The sequence below is a fragment of the Phaenicophaeus curvirostris genome, chromosome 3 (genome assembly GCF_032191515.1).
Source record: "Phaenicophaeus curvirostris isolate KB17595 chromosome 3, BPBGC_Pcur_1.0, whole genome shotgun sequence".
In the NCBI taxonomy this organism is placed as follows: Eukaryota; Metazoa; Chordata; class Aves; order Cuculiformes; family Cuculidae; genus Phaenicophaeus; species Phaenicophaeus curvirostris.
The window spans coordinates 77,891,382-77,917,245 of record NC_091394.1 but is presented as its reverse complement, the minus strand read 5'-3'; the positions used below and the strand labels follow the sequence as shown (position 1 = coordinate 77,917,245).

The following is a 25,864-nucleotide window of genomic DNA, read 5'->3' as shown; positions in this document are numbered from 1 at the left end:
CCAAAAGGCCAACAGCATCTTGGCCTGTGTCAAAACCAGTGTGGCCAGCAGGACCAGGGAAGTCACCCTTCCCCTGTACTCAGCACTGGTAAGGCTGCACCTTGAATCCAGTGTTCAGCTTTGAGCCCCTCACTACAAGAAAGACATTGAGGTGCTGGAGCGCATCCAGAGAAGGACAGCAAAGCTGGTGAGAGATGTGGAACACAAGAGTGACTAAGGGAACTGGAGTTGTTTCATCTGGAGAAAAAGAGGCTGAAGAGAGACCTTATCACTGTCTACACCTCACAGAAAGGAGGTTGTATTGAGGTGGGCGTTGGTCTCTTCTCCCAAGTGACAGGAGATAGGACAAGAGGAAATGGCCTCAATTTGCACCAGGGGAGGTTCAGGTTAGACATTAAGAAAAACTTCTTCACCAAAAGGGTTATCAGGCACTGGAACAGCTGCCCAGGAGGTGGTTGAGTCACCATCCCTGGAGGTATTTAAAGACGGGTGGATGAAGAGCTTAGGGATCTCGTTTAGTAGTGCACAGGGACGGTTGGACGCGAGGATCTCAAAGGTCATCTCCAACCAACCAATTCTATGATTCTATGACCCGGTTTCTCTTTCCACCTGCTCATTTTGCAGAAGCCATTCCTGACACGAGACCCCAAGCAGCCACGTGAAGTCGTGCAGGGGTAACGGGACGCCTTCAGCCGAGCCCTGCGCGGTGCCGGGGAACGACACCAAGCCCCTAGCTGCCCCCGCCGCCGCCGCGGTGCCCCGGGGGTGGGGGGGGGAAGGGGGGGTCGGTGGCGGCGGCTCCTCCCGCCCCGCGGTGACGCGGGCGCCGGTCCCTCCCCCTGGCTATAAGAGCGCTGCCGCCGGCCGCCCCTTCTCCTCGCCTCGCCGCTCGCCTCGCCGCCCCGTGGCAGCGCTCCCGCCTCCGCCCGCCGCCCCGGCTCCGCGTCTCTCCGTGCCTGCGCCCCCAGCTCCCAGCGCCGCGCTGCGCTTCCCCCGCCGGCCGCCCCCGCAGCCTATGGCCCTTGAAGGCGCCGCTGCCGCCGCCTGTGTTTCTGCCGTAGGTTCCCACATCCCTCTTTAAAAATTCCGCCTAAAAAGAGAAGACGATTTACCAAATCTTTCGGGCCGTTATCTCACGTGAGTACCGGGGGCGGGAAGGGGCTCCGCGGGGCCGGGCGGGGAGCGGCGCGGCTTTTGTCTCGCGGTGTGCGGGGGTCGACCCCGACCGGGGCTGGAGGGGAAGCGATTTGCCGGTCAGCGCCGACATCGGCTGCCCCAGAGACGGGGAGCGGCGGGAGGAGCCGGCGCGATGCTGGGCGAGCGGGCGACGCCGGCTGCCCGAGAGACGGGGCGGAGCGGGCCCCGCGCGGCTCCCTCCCGGCTCCCTCCCGCGGCCGCGCTAACATGGCGGCGGCGCGGGGCGGGGAGCGCGCCGGGACCCCTCGCCCCGCGGGGCCGCCCCAACATGGCGGATCGCCGCGGCGGGGGCCGCGCCCCGAGACCCTCACCCCACCACCCCTTCCCGGGGTCCGGACTCGGGGGCCGCTGTCCCGCGCCGGGGGACCGGGCGAGTCTCCTCCGCGCGGAGGGGCCGGGGACCGCCGGGTGCCCCGTCCTCTCCCCCTTCAGCAGCCTCCTGCCGTTGTCCCCCTCCCCGCGGTCGGTTTACGGAGCAGGCCGGGTGCCTCCGGTCCCTCTGGGAGCCTCCCTGTCCCGGTGCCGCCGCCGATGGGACCGAGCGCCCGGTCCCCGCGCAGCCGCCGGCCCGGAGCGTGTGAGGCGCGATCGGCCGCGGCGTCCCGAGCGCGGATGCCCGGCCAGGTGCTGCTCCCCGCTCGGCGAGAGAGCAGCGGTGCCGTCTGCCCTAAGGTGGAAGGTCAGCGGAGCTGCGCGTCCCTGGCTGTGAGGGACTGGGAACGCGGTGCGGGAGCGGCGTGTTCGCATGTGGCAAATGCGGGGCTGCAGAGCAGCTGCTGTGGGCAAGGAGGGTGCTGCCGCGGCTCGTTACTAGACAGCGCTGCGGGTCTTTTCCAGTTGGCAGCCCTGGCTTGTTCAGCACCCGAGAAGATGTGTGTCTGTGCTGGGGAGACCCCGGTTGTGGAGAAGAGGGAAGTAAGTGAGCTTACGTCTTAATTTGAGCCTTTCCGAAGCGCGTCTCCCGCAGTGCAGAGCCCCGTGCAGCTGACATGTGCCAATGGGCAGGAGAAGCTCTGCGTTTCAAACCTCTGCGGCGGTCTGGGGTGACTGAGCAGGATTTGATCGTGCGGTCCCAGTCGAATACTCCTCGATTGACCGCTCCTTGAATCCTGTGTTCAGTTCTGGGCCCCTCACCACAAGAAGGATGTTGAGGCTCTGGAGTGAGTCCAGAGAAGAGCAACGAAGCTGGTGAGGGGGCTGGAGAACAGGCCTTATGAGGAACAGCTGAGAGAGCTGGGGTTGGCCTGTCCGTTAGCCTGGAGAAGAGGAGGCTGAGGGGAGACGTCATTGCTCTCTACAACTACCTGAAAGGAGGCTGTAGAGAGGAGGGAGCTGGCCTCTTCTCCCAAGTGACAGGGGACAGGACAAGAGGGAATGGCCTCAAGCTCTGCCAGGGGAGGTTTAGGCTGGACATTAGAAAAAAAATATTTCAAGGAAAGGGTCATTGGGCAGTGGAACAGGCTGCCCAGGGAGGTGGTTGAGTCACCTTCCTTGGAGGTGTTTAAAGGATGGGTGATTGAGGTGCTGAGGGACATGGTTTAGTGATTGGTAGGAATGGTTGGACTCGATGATGCGGTGGGTCTTTTCAAACCTGGTGATTCTATGAATATAGCTGCCTTGCAAGGGAACAGCGCGTGGCGTCCAATCAAGCGGATTAGGGCTGCCCGCTCTCGCAGCCAGACGTGTGGCTGGGTCTCCCGTGTGGCAGTGGGCTGGGGAGGGAGGGCGCGCTGCTCCACTTCTTCTGCCTCCACCCTAGCTGCTGGATTTTTGGCTCTGAGGTTACTCCACTAGCCCGCTATTCTTCCCTGGATAAATGTGGGAGGTGAATAATGGTGATGGTAGGAGGGGTTTGTTCCAGTCTGGACTGGTCCAGTCTAGTTCTTTCTTTCCTGTCACCGTGTGAACAATGCTGCTGCCGCCGTGGCTGATGCTTGCGACACGGCAGCCCCCTCCCCGGCTGCTCTGGGCTGTCGGGTACTGCCTTCCCCGCCAGCTGCAGGCTGAGCCCCCAGCAGCCTGCTGCCCTCTGTCCCTCCCGCTGCGCCTTCAGCTCGGGGGGAAGGTTGTTAAACCCCCTCAAAACAGGGGTCTTTATAAGACTTTGGGCGGCAGAGGGAGTGGTTTCTTCACTGGGGGCAAGAGGCAAGCAGCTTGTGCCCCTGGCTGTTCCCTTTGCTGTGAGGCTGGTGCAGGTGTGTGTTCACAGCAGTGCTGGGCTGTACAGTCTGGCCTCCACTTAAAAGAGAAACAGGGTGCTCTGGAAGGGAATTAAGGCTGTCCCTTCCTGAAAGGGGGTTTTGATTATGTAATGGAGTAATTCGGGTATAATGGCAATTTCATTTCAAAATCCTGTTGATGTAGCACAGGAGCAAGGGTGCAATGGGAGAATTCCTCAGGGACCTGCTCTCCCCCAGGGACTGACTCACCACAATGCCCTGGCTCTGATCTGGAAAAGGCCTATTGTAACATAAGAATAGCTGGCTTTTTTGTGGACCAGAGTAACTTTGGTGCCTCTAAGTCTGCCAGTTAGTGTAAATATGCGAGGTCATCATACTGCTAAATTTTTAGTGTTTGATTCATGGATGTTTTAGCTCAGGTCACTGAAGGGTCTCATGTCAGAAACCGAGCAATGCAGTGGATCACTTTTTCCAAAGAAAGTGAGGTGGTGCCTGGTTTTGTTGGCCTGTCTGTGTTTGGTGTGGTGAGCTGAGAAGAGCCTGGTCCTGCCTGGCCTGCTGGTTATCGTAGGGCTGGCTGTGGGGATGCCATTGTTCTGGCAAAACTATGCCTTGTGGGCAACTGGGGGGTTAATTTGTTCCTATAGTGTTGCTATCCAGAGATTAAGTACAGCATTGCTGGTCCAGCTGCAGTCAAACCCAAGGCACTTGCTAGAAGAATGTACTAACAGATGATATATAAACTCATGCATGTAGGTGTCACTTGAGCACTAAAAGGCAAAGCTGCCTTCGTGATTATTCTTGCAAATCAAAGCCTGCTGTTTTAACAAATAATGCTTTTATATCTACACTTTAAGACCCTTAAACAATGAAAGCTTCTTTGTGGCTGATCACATGTGCAGAGTTTGTCCATGTGGGCTATGCATATCTAATACACTTCTGCTTAAAATGGTAGTCTTCTCTGCCATAGTACAGCAAACTAGCTCTGTGCTGGTTAAAGTGGAGTAAAATTGCTATGGTTTCAAAGGCTCAAATCATACTGTTTTCCTCCAACTATTTACTATCAGCAAACCTGTGCAACAGGGCAGTCAGGATATTTTATATATGATTGTGCAGATCCTTCAGATAAATAATTCTCACTTAAAAGAAATTCTGAAGAACTGGAGCTCAGCGCAGCTCAGCATTGACTATTGCTATAGAAGCTGATCCGTTGCCGTTACAGCTCCATGGGAACTTTCACTGCATGCTTCCTTCCTGGGACATTGAGAGTACTGGAGGTGATGTTTGTCTGAAGCATGTTTTTTTAAGTTTCGTGTTAAAGGTCATGTGCTCTGCTTAGAAACACCTGCTCTTTATTTCTTTTGCTGGGCAGGTAAACTTAATTCATAGTCTCTGGAAAATTTGTATTTCTAGAGTATAATTCTGGAGTATTATCAGAACAGCACTGGAAAATAGTGGAGCTGTTAGTTAATTTCACAAAAGGAAAGTGTTGCCAGCTTCTGAAACGTGTGCATACTCTGAGAAGCAAAAGTTATTGATGACTTGGTTCAGTAGAGGAAAGCAACAAGATGAAATACACTGCATATACATTAATTCTAGCTAGCAGAATACTTCATCTCAGTTTTGAAGTACAGAGGTTTAATTTTAGATGGTACTGAATGCTAATTTTTATGGTAAAGCTGAGGAGTTTCTGTGAAACACCCTCAAGTTACATTGACTCTGTAATTCAGTATTTCACACTAGTTTAGTTTTCTAATAAGTGGAAAAATACACTTCAGCAGTTTCCTTAACTGTAATGTGGTTGAAAAGATGATCATTTGGGTTAGATGATTCCCAGAAGTTAGGTTTTTGTAGTCAGTACATGTAGTTTGCCTCAAATAATGAGCAACAGAGATTTGGTTTTACAGTAGTTTGATACATTCCATGTTTTGTGCTATAGGCCTCAATGAATTCGTAGAAAATTTTTGCTTTGGGTTTGCACAGGATCAGTTCTGTCCTGTATTTAATTCCTTGAAAATGACAGTTCCTTTTAGAAGGAGTAACTTCTCAGCAGGGCTGGTTAATGTTTCCTTGGCTGCTTCTTATATCCATTGTACTGTTGTGTGATTGTTTTACCTTACTTTGAGTAAGCTAGACATGTACTTGAAAATGCTGCTTTGGTGTTGTGTGCAACAGCCTTTAAGAGCCAGCTGAAACATTCCCTCCGAAATGTTTGTGTATGGTGTTTAGTTTCACTATATGGAGCACTATTTTTCACCCACATAGCTTTTTCATGCACATGCGGTGTTCATTCGTAGCAGAGGAAGAAAGAACATGGCAAGGGAATTCTAGAATAGAAAGGAAGTGGAAGGGGAAGAATCGTAGTGGTTACAAGGTTAAGGGATGGTAGGTCCACTATTAAGGCTACTATCCTAAAGCTGGATCATTTAGAGCTTTTTGCCTTTAGTTTTGAAACTCTTCTAGTTCAGACTACAAAAGATAAGTACAAACAAGCAGTTGTGTGCCAAATTCCTGTGTTTTAGGAGTCCTTTGTACATCTAACTTGGTCTGGCTCAGAGTCTACATTCACTGTTGAAAATTGGGCATTTTATGTGATTATAAATTTCCACGGTGGGGTGTTGCAAGCCTCCTTGGAAGTACCACTGAAAAGGCATTTGTTACATCTTTTGAAATAAAGCTTTTATTTCATTCTGTCTGTGAAATTTATTTCCGTATGTCTTTTCTCCCACAGGGCAAAATCTCTGATCAAGTTTACAACTATCCAGAGGGCTTAGGAGAAGTGCTTTATAGAGAACAGTTCGACTTCAACGCTGAGCCACCTTGGGAACCTAGCTGATGATAGTAGGGTTCCATCTCCTAACTTGTCCATGTAAGTCTCTTTGCCTTCTCTCAACATCTGTGTGCAGGAGGATAAGCACTTCCAAAAATACTAACATGTATTGTTTTTATAATAAGCAAGATAATAGTCTTGGTGTAGATTATATGCACACCACTATTCAAATTGTGGTAATGTGGGGCTCCCATTCATGGAGGACTATAATTTTTATTCACTTGACACTTTTCTCAAGTTATGTGAGTTTCTGAGACTCAAACATGTGTGAGTAAACTTTGTTAAACAGTTACTTTTATGAGTTAAGGCTGTTAGTTGCAGAAATACTGAAATAAAATGCCCTAACTTTAGTCGCTTGGTAATTCTGAGGTGATGAATTGGCACTGTGTGACTGTTAACATCAAATCATGATTTGCAGAGTACTGTCTGATTTTTTTTTTTAGAGTATTTTGTACTGAAGTAGTTAAAAGTTGCTATTGTAAACAGTAATGCTGATCATGAAGGGTGTGCCTTTCCAAATGCCTGTCTCTATTATTTGCTAATTACTATCCACTTCCACAAATAGTTGTAGTTGAGCTACAGTCGAATGTGGAATTCTGTGTTGGATGGAAATTGTGTACCAATTATAAATGCCTTTAAATTCTGAAGAGGCAAATAGTTACTTAAGAAAAACAAAACCCATGATAACTGAGAACAAAAGAATGCGCCTAGCTGATCTTAAGGAGCACAAAAAGCTCTGGAGTGTGTGCGGTTATCCTTTTCTGTTAAAAAAATAAAACAGTAGCTTTATGTGGTTTTAACAATAGCCTTAAAAGCATTTATAATATCTGAGTTAAGCTGATTTTATACAATATTACTTTTTTCCTCTCTAGCTGAAGGCATTTTTCTTTGGCTTAGTACCTATAAATTATATAATGCTTTTAATGTAAAAGTTAAGAATGAGAATGTTTAAGTGCATCTGACTGAGCCAGGTACTTTTTAGAGACCACAGAGTCCAGATGCCAATTGTGTTAGTACATCTCCCAATAAGGTACTGAATGTAGGTTTGAAAATTCTGTGGTAAGGGGAGCACAGGGTGAGCTTGCTTTATCGTGGTTTCTGGCTTTGTCTCTAGAGGTTTTGTTTTTCTCGTTTGTTTGAAACTTACTGAATTAACAGCATGTATCTGGTTCTATGTAGATGACTGCTCTATTCAAGTGAATACTCAGATCTATTGCTTATAACTGATATTCAGAGAATGTTCAGTTATAAGCAATAGATCTGAGAATTTTCTCTTGTTCAGTTCCTGAATTTTGGCTCATTCTTTTGTGCGGGCAGAACTCTCGCATGACATTTTGCACTTCAACACTTCACTTTTCAACAGCAGTAAAGAAGTAAAAAGATAGAGAAGGCAGAAGAATTGCTAGGAGGAAGTAGTGAATAAAGTATAAAGTCTCAAAGTACTATAAATGCATTTTGTTCTGAAGGAATTTTGGCTTTGGTCAAAGTTTTTCTTTATGGGAAGGCTGTTGTGATCACATTATTGAGATGGCGCTTTCTCTAGCTGGTAGAAGTGCTGTGGCAAACTGTGCAAGGTATAGCTTGCCCTAGAATGGGAATGCTACTGGATTTGCTGTATTTGTAGCCACAGCTTCAGATGATCTGTGTGTGAGCTTGAATCTATAACATCTTCAGTAATAACATAGTGTACACAAATGTAAGTAGTTTGGTATGGAATGTAGTGGTGATCTGGGCAGCAGTAGTGGGCAAGTATTTGCCAGTAAATCTGTACATGTTTGTGTGCTGAAGGCGCAGGTAATTGCCTCAAACACAGCGAAGTAGTAAGTTAGCCAGCCAATTGGTGGCTTGAGTCCTGCTCAACTTGTAAAGAGACTTAATAGTAAAAAGGTCAATTGAGCTTTTAAATATAATTATTCATATTATTTTTCACTAGAACTCATAAAAATCTTCTGTCTGAAGGCGTACTTACATTCCCATTAAATTTAACTTCTTTTTTTGTAATTCCTTCCCTCCCACTTGTGACCTTGTATTACAGAAGCCAAGGAAGGACTTGGGATTAAGTTCTGTCTTGCTCTTGAAGCTATTACTTCCTGAGCAGTATGTAGTCTGAAGTCTTGCTTATTTGAAAATCTGTACTGTTTATTGCCACATATGTTTGATTGCCATCTCTAATTCCCTCCAATCTGATCTGTTAATGGGCAAGTAAGAAAATACAGTAGGGAAGTTACTGCCTGCGCTGAAATGAAAGAGAAATGCTGATGTGCTACCACAGCAGTATACCTGCACTTAAAGAGCACTCATTTTTGTAAGCTTTGCTAGCTCATTGGCTCCAAATAATGTATTCAAACTTCAAGGAAACAGAAGGTAGTTCTTAAAAGCATAGTTACTGTAGATGTCAGATGGGGCATTGTTTTTTAGTATTTATCCCATTTGTTTGCTTACTTCAGCAGAGATGCTCTTGTTCCATTGCTCAGTTAACTGTGCGGTATACTCCTGAGGACAGTAGGATACAGCTAACCTAGTCTGTACAGGTGCTCTGCTGTGACCTGCAGTGGATTTTTGCTGAGAGGCAAGTTGGATAAGGTAAAATGCCTATTGACATCTGCTTCTGCATTTCCATCACTTAGTTAGTGACTGCATTCAGCTGCGTAAATTGTAAAGGTGTAAGATGATGAAATGGCATCTTGCAGGGTTTTTTTAAGGTACTCCCATTACACATAGGCATTTTGTGTACTGGAAGCAGAGGGCCTGTAATTCTAGTTTTCTAGTGTACCTGTTCTGTACTTAATTGCCAGTGTTGGTGACAAAATGTTTCTATGTTTTTCATCTGTTGCCCTTGAAGAACCAGCATTGTAAGGTATGCGAGACAAGTATATTTTACCTCTTTGTTTTTTGCATCAGCTTAATTGTTAAGCAAAATTAATATTTGAGATTAATAGGACATGTGGTTGAAAGGCATTATTTGGAACCTATTTGGTTTGCAGAGTAAGTCTTAAATGAAATAATCAAACCTTAAGGTTCCTTTTTTTCCATGCCAAACAATATGTAGTTCTGACAATATAAAGAAAAAATTGAACACTGTTATGGATGCTTGCACATGATAAGCATGTGTTTAGTTAATAATTTTTCAGAACATTTTAATTTTCTTCTGTTCCAGAGGTCTGCATTAATTGCAGTGTTTAAATATGTAAACTTTTATCTTCAAGTTCTTAATTTGGGAAGTCATTGTGTTAAACTCTAAAAAGCCTGAGGATGTAAGCTTACTTCAAAGAAAGCAATTGCATGCCTAAGTAGAAGTCTCATACCACTTGACAGCTTTTGTTTGCCTTAAAATATGTGTCCTGGGGCATTGTGCAGACTAACATTTCAGGTGGTAAAATGGGTGGGGTTATTGTGCCAAGTCTGTCAAATCATGACTTGCAGCAAGTCAGCACTTCCAGCAGGGACTGAACTCTGTGTACGGTAATGATTCCTGACTCATCTTACAGACGTGTAGAACAATTCTTAAACCATCCTCTCTATTTCCTTCTGCATTTATTGAATTTAATCATTGATTCTGCTCCTCCCTCAGGAAGGGACCAGTCAGAGCAAGGTTATAGCACAGTTCCAAACCCTACTGCAGGTATTAACCCTTAAAGAAACATTTCTCAAGTGCTGGTAGGAGTTTTAGCTTTCTTTTTGTAGGATGTTTATTCTCAACAAGAGTAAAAAGATTTAATTTCTTCCACAGCAGGAGAAATTGGAGAGGAATGGGCTGTGCCTCTGAGGCTGGGAGTTGGTAGGCTAATGCTGGTGTTTTTAGCTAGATGAACTTTGTTAAATGAAGAAGCTTAGATGTCATGGGCATGCTTAGAAAAAGCAGTCACTGTTTAGCCTGGGAGTCTTTATAGTAGGCTGTCTATGGTTTGTTGCAAGCTATTTCAAGTGTGTACTAGCATGGATTCTGTTTCTTCCCTGCCTCTTGATGAGAAGATGCTTTTGGATTAATGAACTACAAGAGAACATCTGTTTTAGGAGGTGACGTGCATCGAAGCTAACAAAAAGCTCTTGCTGCCTAATTAATCCTTGCTTTTGTCCAAAGTTCATGTGGTCAATTAGTTGATCAAAATGCAAATGTTTTAACTATGTTTTATGGAGCAGACTGCTTGTCTGAAACCCATATGCTTGGTTTTGCTCTTAAACATAAATTGTTCTAAAAATGTTTGACTTGAGATTTAACTTTGACTTACTCTACTAACTTAACAGATAAGTGTTCTTGTTGTTCTTGTTTGGGGGGGGGGGGAGTTAATGGTAAAGAGAACTCCTCTTTACTCACTTTATTTAAACAAGTTCTCCCCCTCCTCCCCACAGCATCTCCCCAAAAGTAAAAGGGCAGCTTTTGGAAGCTACATCTTCTCTGTCTGAGAGCTATAGGCAGCATGTGACTCTGAAGAAAAACTGACTGCTCCAAAATTAGCTTAAATCTCCTCCCATGTAACTCAGATGAACACAGACTCTAAGAAAGAGAGCTGTTTAGATTGAGTTTCTTAATTTGAAATACAAGGCACAAGCAATAAGACTGCAGGGGTGTGTGAGTCTAAAAATCTGTTCAGCACTGTGACTGGTTCCACTGGGTGGGTGTGTCGAGACTCCCCAGCAGGGCAGGGCAGAGGTGTGCGTTCATGCAGTGGAAGGGACTCTTGCCTGCACGCTTCAGAGTGCAGGAAATGGCTCGTAGTGAGACAAAAAAAAAACCAACCAGGCAAACAACAAAATTAAAACCCCAACAATGATCCACCCAAACTTTAAAATCTGGCTACGTGGTACTCTTGTATATACAGTAGACCCTTAAAATGCTTTAGTTTTGCCTTCAGGGTTTTTAACAGGTTTGTATGATATGTCAGGGATCTGTTAGCTCATCAGAAACACAGATTTTGTCCAACTTGAATTAACAATAAAAAAACACAGACATTAGGCTTCTGCAGCCTGGTCACTTCTTGACTTCATGCCTGCGTTTGGTTGCAGGCATTTACTGGTCAGATGTTAGTGGGGAGCGGGAAAGAGGAACTGGGATCATGGTAGCTCATCCTTTACAGTTACTGTGTCAAAATGTTGCCACTAAGTTTTGTTGAACTATTTTGCAAGTTCTGGCACAGATTAGATACGCCCTAGAAGATGCTGCAGATGAAGCATAAAACATCCTCCCACTCACAAAAGGATTAAAAACTTGTGGTTTTTTTAATGGTTTGTAGATCTGCTACATTGGAATACTCTGCTGAAAATGGAAACCACTTTGCTTTTGCATGTGTTGGGCATGGTTGTCTAATTATTCCTCTCTCTGGGTATTATTTTTCTTGCAAGAAGACAACAGAAGAGTTGCTGTTCCTGAGGGTGTATAAAGTACTTTAAAACTTAAACAGTTTAAGTCATAGTCTAAAGAAATTACACTAAAAAATTCCATGATGCTGCTACCTTCTTTTGATCTTCACGTTTTGAATACTCCTGAACTATATAATTCTCAGTAAAGTGCTGATGCTAGCTTTAATTGGAGGGGGGGCACAGCAGCTGGAGGGTGGAAGAGGGGGAAGAAAGGAAAAAAAACCATCACCCCCTTTTTGGTACTCTGCCCCTGGAAATCATGGATATTTTATGGAAGTGAACTTGTTCAGGACTTTGTGCTATTCAGCTAGCAAATAAAAAATACCGATGAAATTCCTGTTCAGAGGATGACATTAGCCACATAGACATGACTGTGGTGGTCATGTTTGTTTCACTGACTTAAAATAAAATTTAATTTGAAGTTCCTTTCTCTTTTTCTATTTTGTGATTTTTTTAAGGACTTTCAGTTGCTACTCCAATTTAAATGTCTTCAATTGCATCTCAGTTTTCCTGGTTGTTAGTTGTCTACCACCTAGTCACTGGTTTTGTATTCTTAATTATCAGATTGATGTAAGGATTGAAGTAATCTATCTTGTTCTTCCATGATTGTTTTGGATCCTTAGGAATTGCTTAAATAAACATGTGGCTTACTGTGTGAGACAAGTATGTTCTTACCCAGCATACTTGTCTGTCATTCAGCTTGTGAATGTAAGTGAGGAGTCTTGCTGCCATTAACTTAAATTCACCTGGCAGTAAATGCTTCTCTTAACCATAGGTGGCATACTTGAGTTACGCAGAAAACATGCAGAATGCTGCTGGCTCTTTCCCCTTGGGGAGTGTGATGACGAGCAGGAGCAACTGTTGCTTATTTATCTTAGTGTTCCTTTGAGCAAAGGAGTAACTTTGTTCATATTACTAACAATGTTGACCAAACGTATGTTGCAAATAGAGAGCTAACATCCTGGCCCCATAACCATTTGAGGCCAGAGTGATCGTCTGTGTTTAGAGTCTCAGTGAGGCATTTTTTTTTACTTTCAGCTGTGACTTTTCTGGTTTCTATCAACACTGTTAATTAGAAAAATAATAATATTATTTTATGGCCAAGTACAGGTTGCTTTAGAAAACAACCATCACTTTTTATAAATACTGTGCAACTTCTGTAAAGAGATTAAAAAACCCCAAAAACTTAGTGTTCACATAAAGAAAGAATTTAGTTAACTGGCTGGTTTTGATCAGTCTTGTGTTAGTCGTAAAGGTGATAAATGAAACAAAGTCTGATCAATCAGTTGCTATACAGTCATCAGTGACAAATTACTTTTTAAATAAGACCTATGGCTAATGGAATGTAAACTGCAGGTTGTGTTCAAGTAAGGCTGGTGAAGGTTTATAATCAGCTGTTGGTAGTTCCCTGCTGCTCTACGCATTTTTACTTGAGACTATTTAATGCATATTATACTGTGCATATTAAATAGGGGTTTCTAACTTGGGACCTTATTGATTCAGGTTGTCTTTTGGAAGGCACTGCTTATAAACAACATATAATTTGCAGTGAAGACTTGAGGGTAAACAAGACACAAATAAAGCTGGGCTAGAACTGTTACTCGCTTTTAATACTACTTCCACTTACTGAGATTGTCATTTTTAAAACTGCTTCTACCTAGTGGCTTCCTTGTGTAAATCTCTACTGAAGTGAAGATTTTTAAGTGTTGTAGGTAATGTTATGAACATAACAGCAAAATAAATGTCTAGTAAATGCAACATGTGGAGGCGTCGGTTATAAATTAGCATTTAAACAAAAGTCAGCATGTTAACACAAATATGTGAATCTAACAAATCAATGTTAACATTTAATCAATAAATTATGAGTTTTCTTTAACAAAGTCAGAAATGTATTATGGAAAGTCTTCCAGATGCACACTCTAATTACTAAAGTCACTTAAGATACTGAGCTGAAGTGTTTGTACAAGTATGCTACGCTTGCAGTATTTTCGTAGTTGCATAAGCGCAACACCAGTCAGTGTGCACGCAGTCTGGGATGCTTCTCAAGAACAACCTTGCATCAGTGGTTTCTTAATCATCTTTAAGTTAATATCAGATTTAAAGTATGCAGCTTCTCTTTCGTTCTTGGCTTCAGTAGAATTACACTGTCCTTATTCCTGGTAAATGGGCGGTGGGAAGAGAAAAAAAATATTTGATTTTTGTAGTGTCTATGTTAGTTTGTAGTACATCAGATGTAGAAAGTTCTTTCTAATGTTTAAATAGTGGCATAGTGTGTTTTGTGCCTCTTCCCATTGATTTATGTTTCTTTGTACAGTTTGTTGCATAATTTAAGGACCCGGATATAACGCTTGGAAGCCCATCCCTTGTGTTTCTTGGTTTATGACTGTCGGCTTTGTGGAATACGGCTGAGATGAAAGGATTTCTTGAGGATGCAAATTACTGCATTGGCCTGTTGGATGAAGGAGCAACTCTTGCAGATGTTATTGACAACTGTATTTATGAACATACTCATGTAAGTCTTCAGTTTTCCGAATTTTCTGTTTTAGATTTATAAGTCTTCAAACTAGGTCAAGGTATTTAGCATGGATGAGTTGACAGAACAGAGGAACAGTTGCCTAAAACTCACCTTATGAAGTAGTTTCCTGTTCTAATTCAACTTCTTTGCTGTTTGTTTGCCTTGGGCTGAAGGCTGTTGGGGAAATTTGGGCAATGATTGTTAACTCCCTGACTGTCTAGCAGGGAAGTAGTTTTGCTGGTGTAATTAAACATATGTTCCCATCTCATTCTCTGAAGATATTTTATCAGTGAGGTTTAGACCAGGAGCCTGAAGTTGGGCAAGTTGGTATTGCTGAGTTAAAAACATTTTTTTTCCTCTTTGCCCAGAAATGCTGATGTGTAGACAAATGTGTGCTGAGCCAGTTTAAAACCATGTTTAGAATTTCTGTATCAATCATGGTTGTATGTTGTACATCTCAATGCCCTTCTCTCTGTTGGAAACATGGATATGAGCATATTGAGATGCAACTCTTTTTCGTTCAAGAAAATAAACTGGTCTAACAGCTATTAAGGTTGAGCAATCTAATGGAGAAACTTAAATAATTTTGTGTATGCAACAGAAGTTTTATTGAATAAGGTTTCAATTCTTAGGAGATAGGAAGATGTTTTAGCCTTTGTTTTATAAACAAGGTTGCACAAAGAGTGAGCCTTAAAAAAAAAATTCAGGTAATCCTGTATCCTTAATATGCCATGCCTCTGAGTTGTTCACTTTTCCCTTGGTTTATCGGAACTCTTGTTCAAATGCAAGTGCTCAGCTGTAGTACAGCAAATAGCTAAATCCCGTGGCCTTCTGAACTCAGGTGTAGGATTCCCAAATCCTGATTCCTAATATTCTTTTTCTGTCTAGCGAATAAATAGGTAAACCACTGGCAACATGTCATGTCTCCAACCACTGACTGGCTCACAGAGGATAGCTGCCTCCTGCTGCTTTCATTTACTCCTTTAGCTCAAGGGGTAGAGGCCTGTGCCATGGATCTAAAGCTCCAGATCCCATTCCTGCTGGTGACCCGTACAGGGGGTCAGTATGCTTCCACCCGATGGAATTTCTATTTGTGTTTTTTTTTAAACAGAAATAAAGACTTTGTATACAATAAGCCACAACATAGTTTCATATCTGTGAAAGTCAAGTGCTAGAATTAACATTAGATGTACTGTCTTAATTCAGATCGATCATATATTTTGTTATGGTCTTTAAGTCATATACAGTAGGCCATTCATTTGCTGAAATTTTACTGAGTGCACATTATAAGCAAATATAAAATGATCTGTTTGGATTTTGATCCACTACATCCACATCATGACTTGATATTACGACAGACCATGGTAGCAGCTGTACGAGGCGTGCTTACTTTTCTGGAAACTATTATCTGTGTATTTTCTTGAAGATTATGTACTTGACCCTGCAACTGTAACACAGTTTAGTTCTTAAAATTCTGTTCAAACTTTGTACTTCAGAATTTGTGGAGAACAGTCTCAAACTTGACTTCCTGAATTAAAATACCATGAAACAAGTTTTTGGTTAAATAAGCTGTTAGCTAGATGTTAAACTAATGGTAGAGCATTAGATTTTATTTCTTGTTTAATAAACTATCTATTCTATTGAGACTGGAAGCTTTCATCGCAGTGATTTTCTTTCTCCAAATGTTGTAGACTTCTGAAAATACAAAGTTGGAAGAGATTTGTAGCCTATTCTGTATTTTCAGATAAAATCAGTGTTTGACATTTAAGTAGTACCACTTGTTCAGGAATCTGAGTAGTGTCTAACTAGCATTCCTAATATCTCTGAAGTGGTAGGTATTCGCTTTGATATATTTTTTCAACTACTTCACATTGCTAAGTGAAAGGGAAAACAAGTGGATTGTTCAAGGTCAAACCTAAAAGTTAATAGCAGAATGAAAGAAGTGCATAATTCTTTTAAGACTTCATTTCATGGGTTATTTATGTTCTGGCCACAAACCCACTATTTCAGATGTTTTATTTTCGTGTTTTTTCCTTTTTTTAGACTGGAAGAAGAGCATTTTATGTTGGTGATCTTGGAAAGCTTGTAAAGAAGAACATACAATGGCAGAACGTGATGGCACCAATAAAGCCATTTTATCCTGTTAGATGCAATTCTACTCCAGGTGTACTCGAAATTTTGGGAACCCTTGGTGTTGGATTTGCATGTTCCAATAAAGTAAGTTTTTTGTTTTCTTATTTTCTTTTATCCCTGTTGTTTTACAGTCAGCTTTTTGGTGTTAAGCACCCTGTTTAATATTTAAATTGTGAGCATGTGTGTAACTGGCTGTTGCAAATCTAATACTTCCACAGCAGCAGTGGATAGTTTTTCTTTCATGTATTTGAATATTTTATCTGGTACTAGAGTACATCTAATAAAAATTCACTAAAGGTAGTGCACCAGGCTGTGTCAAACTGTGGTGTGCTCTTGTTTTTCAGTCTGAAATGGCATTGGTACAAGACCTGGGCATTTCTCCTGAAAACATTATATATACAAATCCTTGCAAGCAAGCTTCTCAGATAAAGTATGCAGCGAAGGCTGGGATAAACGTCATGATTTGTGACAATGATATTGAGCTGAAGAAAATTGCACGTAACCATCCAAATGCTAAGTAAGTGTCAATCCTGGTTTTCCATTTAATTTAGCCTGTAATCTAGGTTGCTTGAGTTGGAAGTAAGGTACATGGTTTTTTAATACTGTTCACTATCTAGTTTTCTTTGTCTGTGTCTTCTGAAGGTAGCTTCTTTGCAACTTTTTCTTTACTTGGTTCTCAGCTCTCTAATATGACAGTAAGGCCCTTGCTTGGGAGAAATCTCTCATTTTGATTTTGTAGGGCAATCTTCACAAAGTTTTTGGTGATTAAACCTCAAAAGTCTGTCACTTTGCCAGCTGCAAGTACATCTTCCTCATTCTCTGTTGTGGCTCTGGTATTTTCTTTCAGGGTGTTCTGTATGGATTATTAATGGCTTCAGCTGAAATCAGGGCTGAGGCTACTAGCAAATGAGCGTGTGCATTGAGTCCCATCTAGAGTCTGGGCTTGCTCTAGGCCTAGTAAATCCACCTACAAGTGTTTCTGCACAATTAAGAACTTGTCTTGAGTTCTGTTTTTGGTGACTTAAGTATTGGCCCAGATGCTTTTGGTAGAGAAGTGATAAAGCTAATGTCCTGGTTATTAAATGTGAGAATTTTATTGCTGCCATTGTATTGTGGTCTCTTTTGGACTGACAGGTGCTCGTGTCATTAAATGTAATGTCCCTCACATATCAGTACTTTGACTGTGGACTGTACCTTTAAGAAATTTGGAGTTAGAGCCTAAATGAATGTTACAGTACTTTCCAGTAATCATCAAGAACAGTGTCTTGCAAATGTAGTCAGAGCACACTAAAACTAAATTGTTCATGTCCTTTAAAAAGCTCTTCCGTCTAGACAGTCCTTATTGAAGTGTCATATCTTCTCCCAAAACTGTGGTCATAGTTGTATAATTGGGAAGATTCTGCCAAGCTTAGTATCTGGATACTCTGTTCATCCCACCTGGTGGTTTGTTGGTTTTCTTTAAGTCTACCACCATATTGCTGTTGCTCTTGTTTACACTTGATCCTCATGGAATCCTGTCAATGCTTTGCATACTGGAGAGTACTTCCTGTGCAAAAACCAGTACCTACGATAAATAATTTTGTGTGTAAAATGTTGATCTTTACGTGCTCCATGCATTTGGAAGGCTTATCAATACTAAAGCATACCAGGAAAAGTTACGATGCAGATTTTACTTCAGTTAGAGAAATTGTAAAGTGGGCAGACAGAATGAAATAGTTTGAGCTATAGAAAAACAGCATAAGCTCTTTACTACTTCTCAAGGATACCATAGTCTTAATATTTTCCTGTTTACCAAGGACAAGAAACTAAATTTCTACAAAAGAACTGCAATTTGCGATGTAAATTTTCTAGAAACCTACTTTTCAGCTCCTCTGGCTTGTTTGTTTGGTTTTAATAAGAATCTTCTTATTCAGGTCATTAAAACTTTGATACTGAAGTGACAACTATGAGTTTTCTTCTTCTGTTTCTTCCTTGGCATAGTTTCAGAAAGTCAAAGCCTTTATATAGCTTTGTTCTTCCTGTGTGTGGCTGTCATAGCTAGGTTGTCTTTTTGTAGATGAAGCTAGTTATGCGTCAGCTGAGGAAATCCTGCTTAGAGCTGTAGTTCTCGCTTTCTGAAGTTTCTTTTAACTTTCTGCACTAAACTCAGTTAATGGGTGGGTCTCTTGATGTAATTGATATTTCTGCCTCTGAAAGTCTTTATCTTGAATGATTGAAATTTTTTTTAAGAAAAAAGTCAGGAGTGCTTAGTCTTTCATTTCCTTATAATAAACTTTACTTGGGAAAATTCTAAGGAAACTATGGTTGCTGGTGTTTGAACTCTATTAGAGGCGTGGCTGTTAGGTATCAATGATTCCTTAAAAAAAATCCAAACACACATCATCCTCTAGACCTTCTGTAATTGACTGAGACCCAGAAATAAGGATCCTACTAATTTCTAGAAATCAGAATTGCATTTTCAGTGGTTTGCACTAGAAAAATACCTTGACTAACTTGCACAATTCATCGATAAAACTTAACTTTGGGTGTTGTCTTTAAGAAACAGCTTTTGTCTAACCTTAGCATGTGGTTACAAACTGTAGTATTATGGATTTGAAACCTTTTTGTGTTTTAAAGAATTTAACTTCTGACAATTTGTTCATTATGTCTTCTCTTTCTTGCTTCTCTTTTCTTGTACTTTACGAAACATTATCTGACAACAAATTTATTGCACAGAAATGTCTGTACTAGTGGAGCAGCAGGAAGCAAGAGGCCAGTCAGTTTCTCAATGAATGAAGTGGTATAAATGAGGATTGCTGAGCAACCTATGTGAATTTAGGATTTTTTTTTTTTCCTCTTCATAAAATGCATTTTAAATGCATAGGAAGGTGTTTGGAAAAGACTTTTAGAAGTCAGGCTAGCTCTTATATGGGCACACTTTGTAGTGGCTAGGCTGTTTTTCATGCCTTGCAAAGAACTAATTCACTTGGAGTGCAGAGCTTTTATCACTTGTTTATGTTCCTAGTCTTAGGTAACTACAGTGTGCTCTGTGCAGTCTGTGTGCAATGTCATGACAACTTCTGTTTAGTTTACTATGTGGCTAATTGATTAATTTATCTTTATTGTGGTGGGAGGTTGAGGAAGTGAGTGACTCTTAGTGGGTAGCAGTTTGAATTTGTGAGTTTTGGGGATGTACCTCTAGAGGGTTTAATGTGAACATGCCTTTGCCACTCAAGTGATAATTTAATGTACCCAACTGTCATCAACTGGCACTGCAGTTTGTCAAACCTATCCAGAATTAGGCTTTGACAGGAAGGAGGAAGCTGTCTAACTGTATAAGACTAAGAGATGGTACCTGCTGCCTCCATGCTCCACAAGTGCCCTGTAAGAAGCAGGGAGTGGACTGACCCCATCCCCAGTCTGTGTGCTCAGCCAAGAGAGGGGAGATGGAGGGAGGTGGCCAGGATGTGCTTTCAATGTGTCAGCCTGGCTGGTGTTCTCAGGATACTGAATTTAACCAATCTGACTGAAGGGGAAGCTTGCGCTCTCCTCTGCTGGAAAGGAGGATGGAGATGGGAAAAGTGTTTTATGAGAAAGTATACGTTATTAGTAGATAACATTCTTTTATTACAGCACTCAACAGACTCTTGCTGCTACAAAAGAGTCTTAGTTGCTGCTTTTCGAAACCCCTTGTCCTTGTTGGCTCCATGTTTTAGCCCCTAATTGCTAGTTTTCTCTCTGTACAGGATTGTTTTTATTAGGTTCACTTGACTCATCCATCGGTGGAGCTGGAGTGCTGACAACATAATCAACACACTTCTGACAGTCTTCAGGCCTCACATGTGCTGATGATGTAAACCAACTGCCCCAATCATCTTCCCCTTCTCTTAGGCTCTTACTGCACATTGCCACAGAAGACATCACTGCTGATGAGGAGATGAATATGAAGTTTGGCACCACCCTGAAGAACTGTAGGCACCTCATGGAATGTGCTAAGGAGCTGGGAGTCGAAATAGTTGGTGTTAAGTGAGTAACTTCATTGTTCTTTGCTCCCTGAGCAGATGTTTGTGTGATGTACTCGAGATTCAGAGTACAAAAGAATCCCCCCTTCACACTATTTTGCAGCATTTTTAAACAAACAAAACTGATCCCCCCCCGCACTTTTGGATAGTGAGTTTTTGCTCACAAGTAAAGCATTAATATTAGAATTTAGGTTCTGTGTTACTCTCCTGCCATTGATATGATCAGAATGAATATTAGTGTTCCAAGATGCTTGCTTCCAAATGATCTGTGGTATTTTGATTTGAAGTTTGACACAATGATTTCACTATACAGAGGAAAAAAGCATGGACAAGTCTTTGTTCTGCCTGCCTTCAGCTACTAATGTGTCACATGCTCTTGATGCTTAAGAAAGCAACCAAAGAAGTAAGAGGGTGGATCATCAGGAGAGTAAAACCAATGTTTAGAATGGAAGACAGATTTTGAGCATATAAACCACAATTTTTTTGATATAAATCTGTTTGATGTCAAATTAAAGCTTAAATAATGTACTATAATCATTATGAATTACAAATCTGTTTAAAAATTAGAAGATATAACTGTGAAAATGTACCTCATATAATGTGTGAACTAACTTTAATAGAAATGATACGGCTTTCCTAATTTTTCTAAAAAAACCCAAACTAACTGCACATTCATACAAGTAAGTTCAAAAGTCACCTTTGTCTCAAAGTGGCGTTCCTTACAGAAGTTAGTAGATCTGAAGTAGAGCACATCGTAGCTTAGATGTCTGGTGTATACGGAGCCAGCAGAACTGGCATTTGTTTTACACCTCAGTTACTACCAGTATGATGGTATTACTTAAACTCTTCGGACAAGGAACCAGAAGGTGATTGATTCAGGAGTTTGTGGGTGACATTAGTACTTCTGCTTGTCATGACCTGCTCACTCACCTTTTCAGCCTTGTTTCATAAACAAGGAGCTGGCCTGAGGTGAAGAGACTTCAAAACAGGGTGGTAGTGGGACACCTCTCGCCCTCTCCCAGATGTTGGAGGGAGTAGGGAGTGTGTGCACTACAGATCCAGCTTTGAGAAGAAAACTAGATGGCTCAGGGGAAGTGTATTGAGCAAGGCAATACAGAGTAGGGCAAGGGAAGGCAGACTGCGTGCAAGTACTGTTAGCAATGGCACCCACTGAAGAACAAATTTTAACCCCTTTGATAGTGAAGATCAAAAGGTTCAGTAAATCTGTTATTTCTTAAAGATGAAAGTACCATAGGACATTCAAAGCGTTAAGAGCAAGACGGGGCTCAAGTACCAATCCAGTGGAATAGAAGGCAATCATCTGAGCTTATTTTTTTGCACAGTTACTGTATTAGCATGCAAGCTTCTCTTGAGGTGCTTAGCAATGGAGGCAACTCATTCCTGTTCCAGGTAGTGAAACTGTTTGCTTACGCTGAATTATGCAGTTTTCAGACTATTAACTGCATTTTTATTTCTTTCAGATTTCATGTTTCAGGCTCTTGCAAGGAGCTGCATACGTACATTCATGCTATATCTGATGCTCGGTGTGTGTTTGACATGGCTGTAAGTAGATAAATACATGTACAATTGCTACATTAGAGGATCTATTCTGTTCTAATCATACTAACAGGCCAACTACTTTAAAAATAAAGTATATTAATGTAGGAAATGGAAATTTTAGTAAGAGACTAAATCCATGGTGAGATGTGTGGTAGAGGTAAAACAAATGCCACGCAATGGTAGTTGATGTTGCTGTGGGACTTACTTGAGAATTGTGTAACCGGCCTATGTTGCTATCCTAGTGCCATTAGTACTTGGTTTAATGGAGTTATACTGACTTTTACAAGGCTGTCACTCCCTCACTAGATGTATTCTGTTAAAAACACTCCTAAGTAAAAGTACATAAACAACCACAGTAAGGAGCAACAAGAAATGTTTTTGCAGTTATGGTTGTCCATGTGCTTACATTCTGCCTATGCATTTTAGGAAGAATTTGGCTTTAAGATGAACATGTTGGATATTGGTGGGGGCTTCACAGGTTCAGAACTTCAGCTGGAAGAGGTAAACACGTTGGAATTTGAAACTCCTATTTTGATTTAGGAAGTTTAGGTGTTTAACCTTCAAACTACAACATTGATAGCTGAAACCTATTCTAAATTCTGTTAGACTGTAATTCATATGCAAATAATTTGTTTTATATTGTTTGTGTGTAGGGTAATTGGCCCTTAGAGGGCAGTGATCACTATTTCTTTTTAGTCATATACATTTTGGGTGAATGCTGACTTTAAGCATGTCCCAGATTAAATTGCCATCCAAAGCCACCTTAACAGTAGTAATTCAATGTTTTTGGTAGCTGACCATTGTCTAATTGGTTACTGTCACATGATTTGGGCCATGATTGTTTAGTGTGCTTTGGATCATAAACCATATTGCTATGGTGTGAAAGCTTCTAGTACTTGTACTTGGCTTTAGAAAGGAAGACTAAATGTCTTGCTTTTATCTTTGCTTTGGCTAGCCTTAAATGAAGCTCATAATGTTGATTTGGCCTCAGCGGGATCTTTAGTATGCAGTAGCACATGAAAGAATAACCTGTTTACACTGTTACATTGTCTTAAAGACAAACTCCTTGAATGTAGGAGAGTGAAAGTGATTTTAAAAAGTTACTAACAACAATCAGGGCTTCCTTTCTTAGTTCTGTTATGTTACTTGTCCAAAACATTTGCTAATCTTTCAAATACCTGGATTCAGATTGGAAATTCAGTATTAAATGATTCATTTGGTTTCTAATACAACAGTATTCCAAACCAATCACAAAAAGGCCCTTTCCTTGTTCTTACGAATTAATATGTAATTCAAAATAATCTATTGTGCTGGATAAACTTGGAAATCACTTATGCAGTCTTGAGTGTACTGCAGCTTGAGCTTTGGTTGGGAGGAGGGAACTGTGTGGTGCTCAGACTCATGATATTCAATTTTCAGTATTTATGAGAATGACCTGTTTTCTTAAGCACCTCTCTAAATTTTGAACCTCTGGTAAGGGCACTAAGGGCACTTACCAGAGAACAGAGGAACAGAGTAAGCCTTTGGTGTGCTTCCTAGAACTGTTACTGACTGAAAGAGTGTGTGTAACTGGTAAGCACATAAGCCAAGTCTTACCTCTGACTTAATTCCCTAGGTTAATCATGTCATCAGGCCATTGCTGGATGTCTACTTTCCTAAGGAATCTGGTGTTAATGTGATTGCAGAGCCTGGATGTTACTATGTCTCATCTGCATTTACACTAGCAGTTAACATCATTGCAAAGAAGACTACTGAGTATGATAAACTTCTTCCTTGTGGAGGTATGGGTCATATTTATCTTTTAGATGTTATCGATCACTACAGGTAACTGCCTGCTTGTAGGCAGGATTGACTAGTTTGTTTCAGCATGTATTTAGTACATTCCCTTGTGCTTGCGTTGTAATCTGCCTTTTGGGTCCTGACCAGATCTTAAACATATATCTCAGTTTGTGTTACATTTGTGTGGTGCTTATTATTTCTTTACTAGGTTTGACTTTTCAGTGGTTAAAACTATACTGGACACTTTGCAGAATGTGTGTTAGGAAGTTCCTTATTGGAAGAACATAGTAAACAGTATCATAGCAGAGAGGCAGTTCAGTCTAAATTAGAAATTGGATTTGTATTCTTAGTGATTATTACTGAAAGTATTAGTTCTATTAAGCCTTGCACTTAATGTTGCAACTGAATTTATGATCTGGTCTCATAGAGATTACTATGCTTGTAATTCTCCCATTCCAGTATTTATGGAACCCCCTTATCAGGAGAAAGCAGTTGACTTAAGTTAGATTGCAGAAGAACTACTTATGACAAAGAATGCATACAAGACTGCTTCTTTTTTACTTCCAGTGGAGCAAGCCAGGAATGATGATGAACCAGTATTTACCTATTACATAAATGATGGTGTTTATGGTTCTTTTGCAAGTAAATTGTCTGAGAAACTGAATACTATCCCAGAGGTTCACAAGGTGAGTCCTCCTATGTTCTTCAGAGACAGTCCTTACTTACCCTTATGTTTTTTTATATATATTTAACAAGTTATATATAAAACTATATATTCTTTATGAAATTATCCTCATGTATCTTTGAAAGCTTTCTTTTTTAATAAACTAAATCCTGAATTATCTGGATCATTTCTATATTAGAAATACAAGGAAGATGAGCCTCTGTTCACAAGCAGCCTTTGGGGTCCATCCTGTGATGAGCTTGATCAAATTGTGGAAAACTGTCTTCTTCCCGAGTTGAGTGTTGGAGATTGGCTGATCTTTGATAATATGGGTTCTGGTACCTTGGGTGAACAGTCTGCATTTAATGACTATCAGAGGCCACTGATTTACTACATGATGTCTTTCAGTGACTGGTAAGAAAATTGTCCTAATAGTGTTGAAGATAGGTTTTGCTGTAAGTGTACACTCTTGAAGGAAGTAAAACAAAGTTACGTTTGTTGGCAAATGCAGGAAGTTGCAACTGAGCACAAGGGTGTACCCTTTCAGTTTGTGGTTTTTTACTATTCTGTCTGACTTTGCTAAGACTGAACTGAGAGCTGTGATAAGATGCCTACTTTTATTTAGGGCTGACAAAGGAAAGCAAAATACCCAATGTGGACTGGTGGTGGTGGTAGCTGTTGCTGAATAATAGCCTTTTACTGCTTAACATCAGCTGTTGGGGTTTTAACTAGTAACAGCGACTTACATACAATATTAGCACCATCCTAGGTGGGAAGGGCAGTAACACTGTTGTGGGGATGGTGAGGGTTGGGTAACCTGTTCCAGTGTCCAAGTAGCCACAGCTCTGTGCTTTTGCTTATGGAGGCTTACAGCCTTTCTGCATCTACCGAGCACTTGCACAGCTGATTGTCCCTCTGCTGAGGCTGGGGCCAACTTACCCACGGGCAGCAGACCTCCAGTGCTATATTCAAGGCTAGTTTTCTGATATGAAACTGTACATGAAAACACGCTGTTACAGCTCACATCCTTTTCTGCTGCAGGGATGAGATGCAAGATGCTGGAATTGCTTCAGACACATTGATGAAGAACTTCTTCTTTGTGCCTTCTTGCATTCAGCTGAGCCCAGAAGACCGCTTTTCCACTGCAGCTTAAACAGGCATTAACGCTTCATTTAGACCTGCAGTTGCAAGTCTGTAGTTTGTCTGGTCAACATTCCAATGTGGAAGAAATGGAACAATCTTGAACACAATTCATTCTTTTCAAAACTTGAAAAAATAGTAATAGCTAATGGGGACCAGGCAAAACAAGCTACAGCTACAATTCACCGTGGGATGGGAGGGTTAGGTAATGTTGTCCAAATCTAAAATCAAGTTCATTCAACCCCTGAGCGTTAAAATATGCAACAAAATGGATGACTTAGTGGAGATGGAAACCCATCACTTGGGTTCTTCAACAGTTTACATACAAGTACACAGTTTTTATACTAAGGATTCCTGTTAGAAAAGTCTTGTAAAGTTATTGTCTTTCGCCCAGATATATCAAATGTCATTGGGAGACCAGTGTGACTTCATTAGATGTTTAGTGTATTTAGAATGTGTAAATTTGTGCTTTGAACTGTAGTTTAATAAATGTAAAATTGCATCATA

General features: G+C 41.4%; 1 protein-coding gene across 3 annotated transcripts; it reads left to right on the top strand.

The window, feature by feature from the left end:
* The first annotated feature begins 903 nt into the window (after positions 1-903).
* Positions 904-25,864, top strand: AZIN1 (antizyme inhibitor 1). 3 transcript variants are annotated; one of them, XM_069854527.1, is made up of 12 exons: positions 906-1,137; positions 6,109-6,246; positions 13,880-14,077; positions 16,124-16,297; positions 16,558-16,730; positions 20,084-20,218; positions 21,696-21,777; positions 22,201-22,275; positions 23,390-23,555; positions 24,121-24,239; positions 24,417-24,631; positions 25,259-25,864. In XM_069854527.1, exons 3-12 carry the CDS (start codon positions 13,976-13,978, stop codon positions 25,368-25,370), a joined length of 1,353 nt encoding a protein of 450 aa, XP_069710628.1. In that variant the 5' UTR covers positions 906-1,137; positions 6,109-6,246; positions 13,880-13,975; the 3' UTR covers positions 25,371-25,864. The 3 variants fall into 3 exon arrangements, with proteins under 3 accessions (XP_069710629.1, XP_069710628.1, XP_069710630.1); XM_069854528.1 differs by lacking the exon at positions 22,201-22,275 and having other exon boundaries at positions 904-1,137; XM_069854529.1 differs by lacking the exons at positions 906-1,137; positions 6,109-6,246 and adding an exon at positions 14,969-15,139 and having other exon boundaries at positions 13,932-14,077.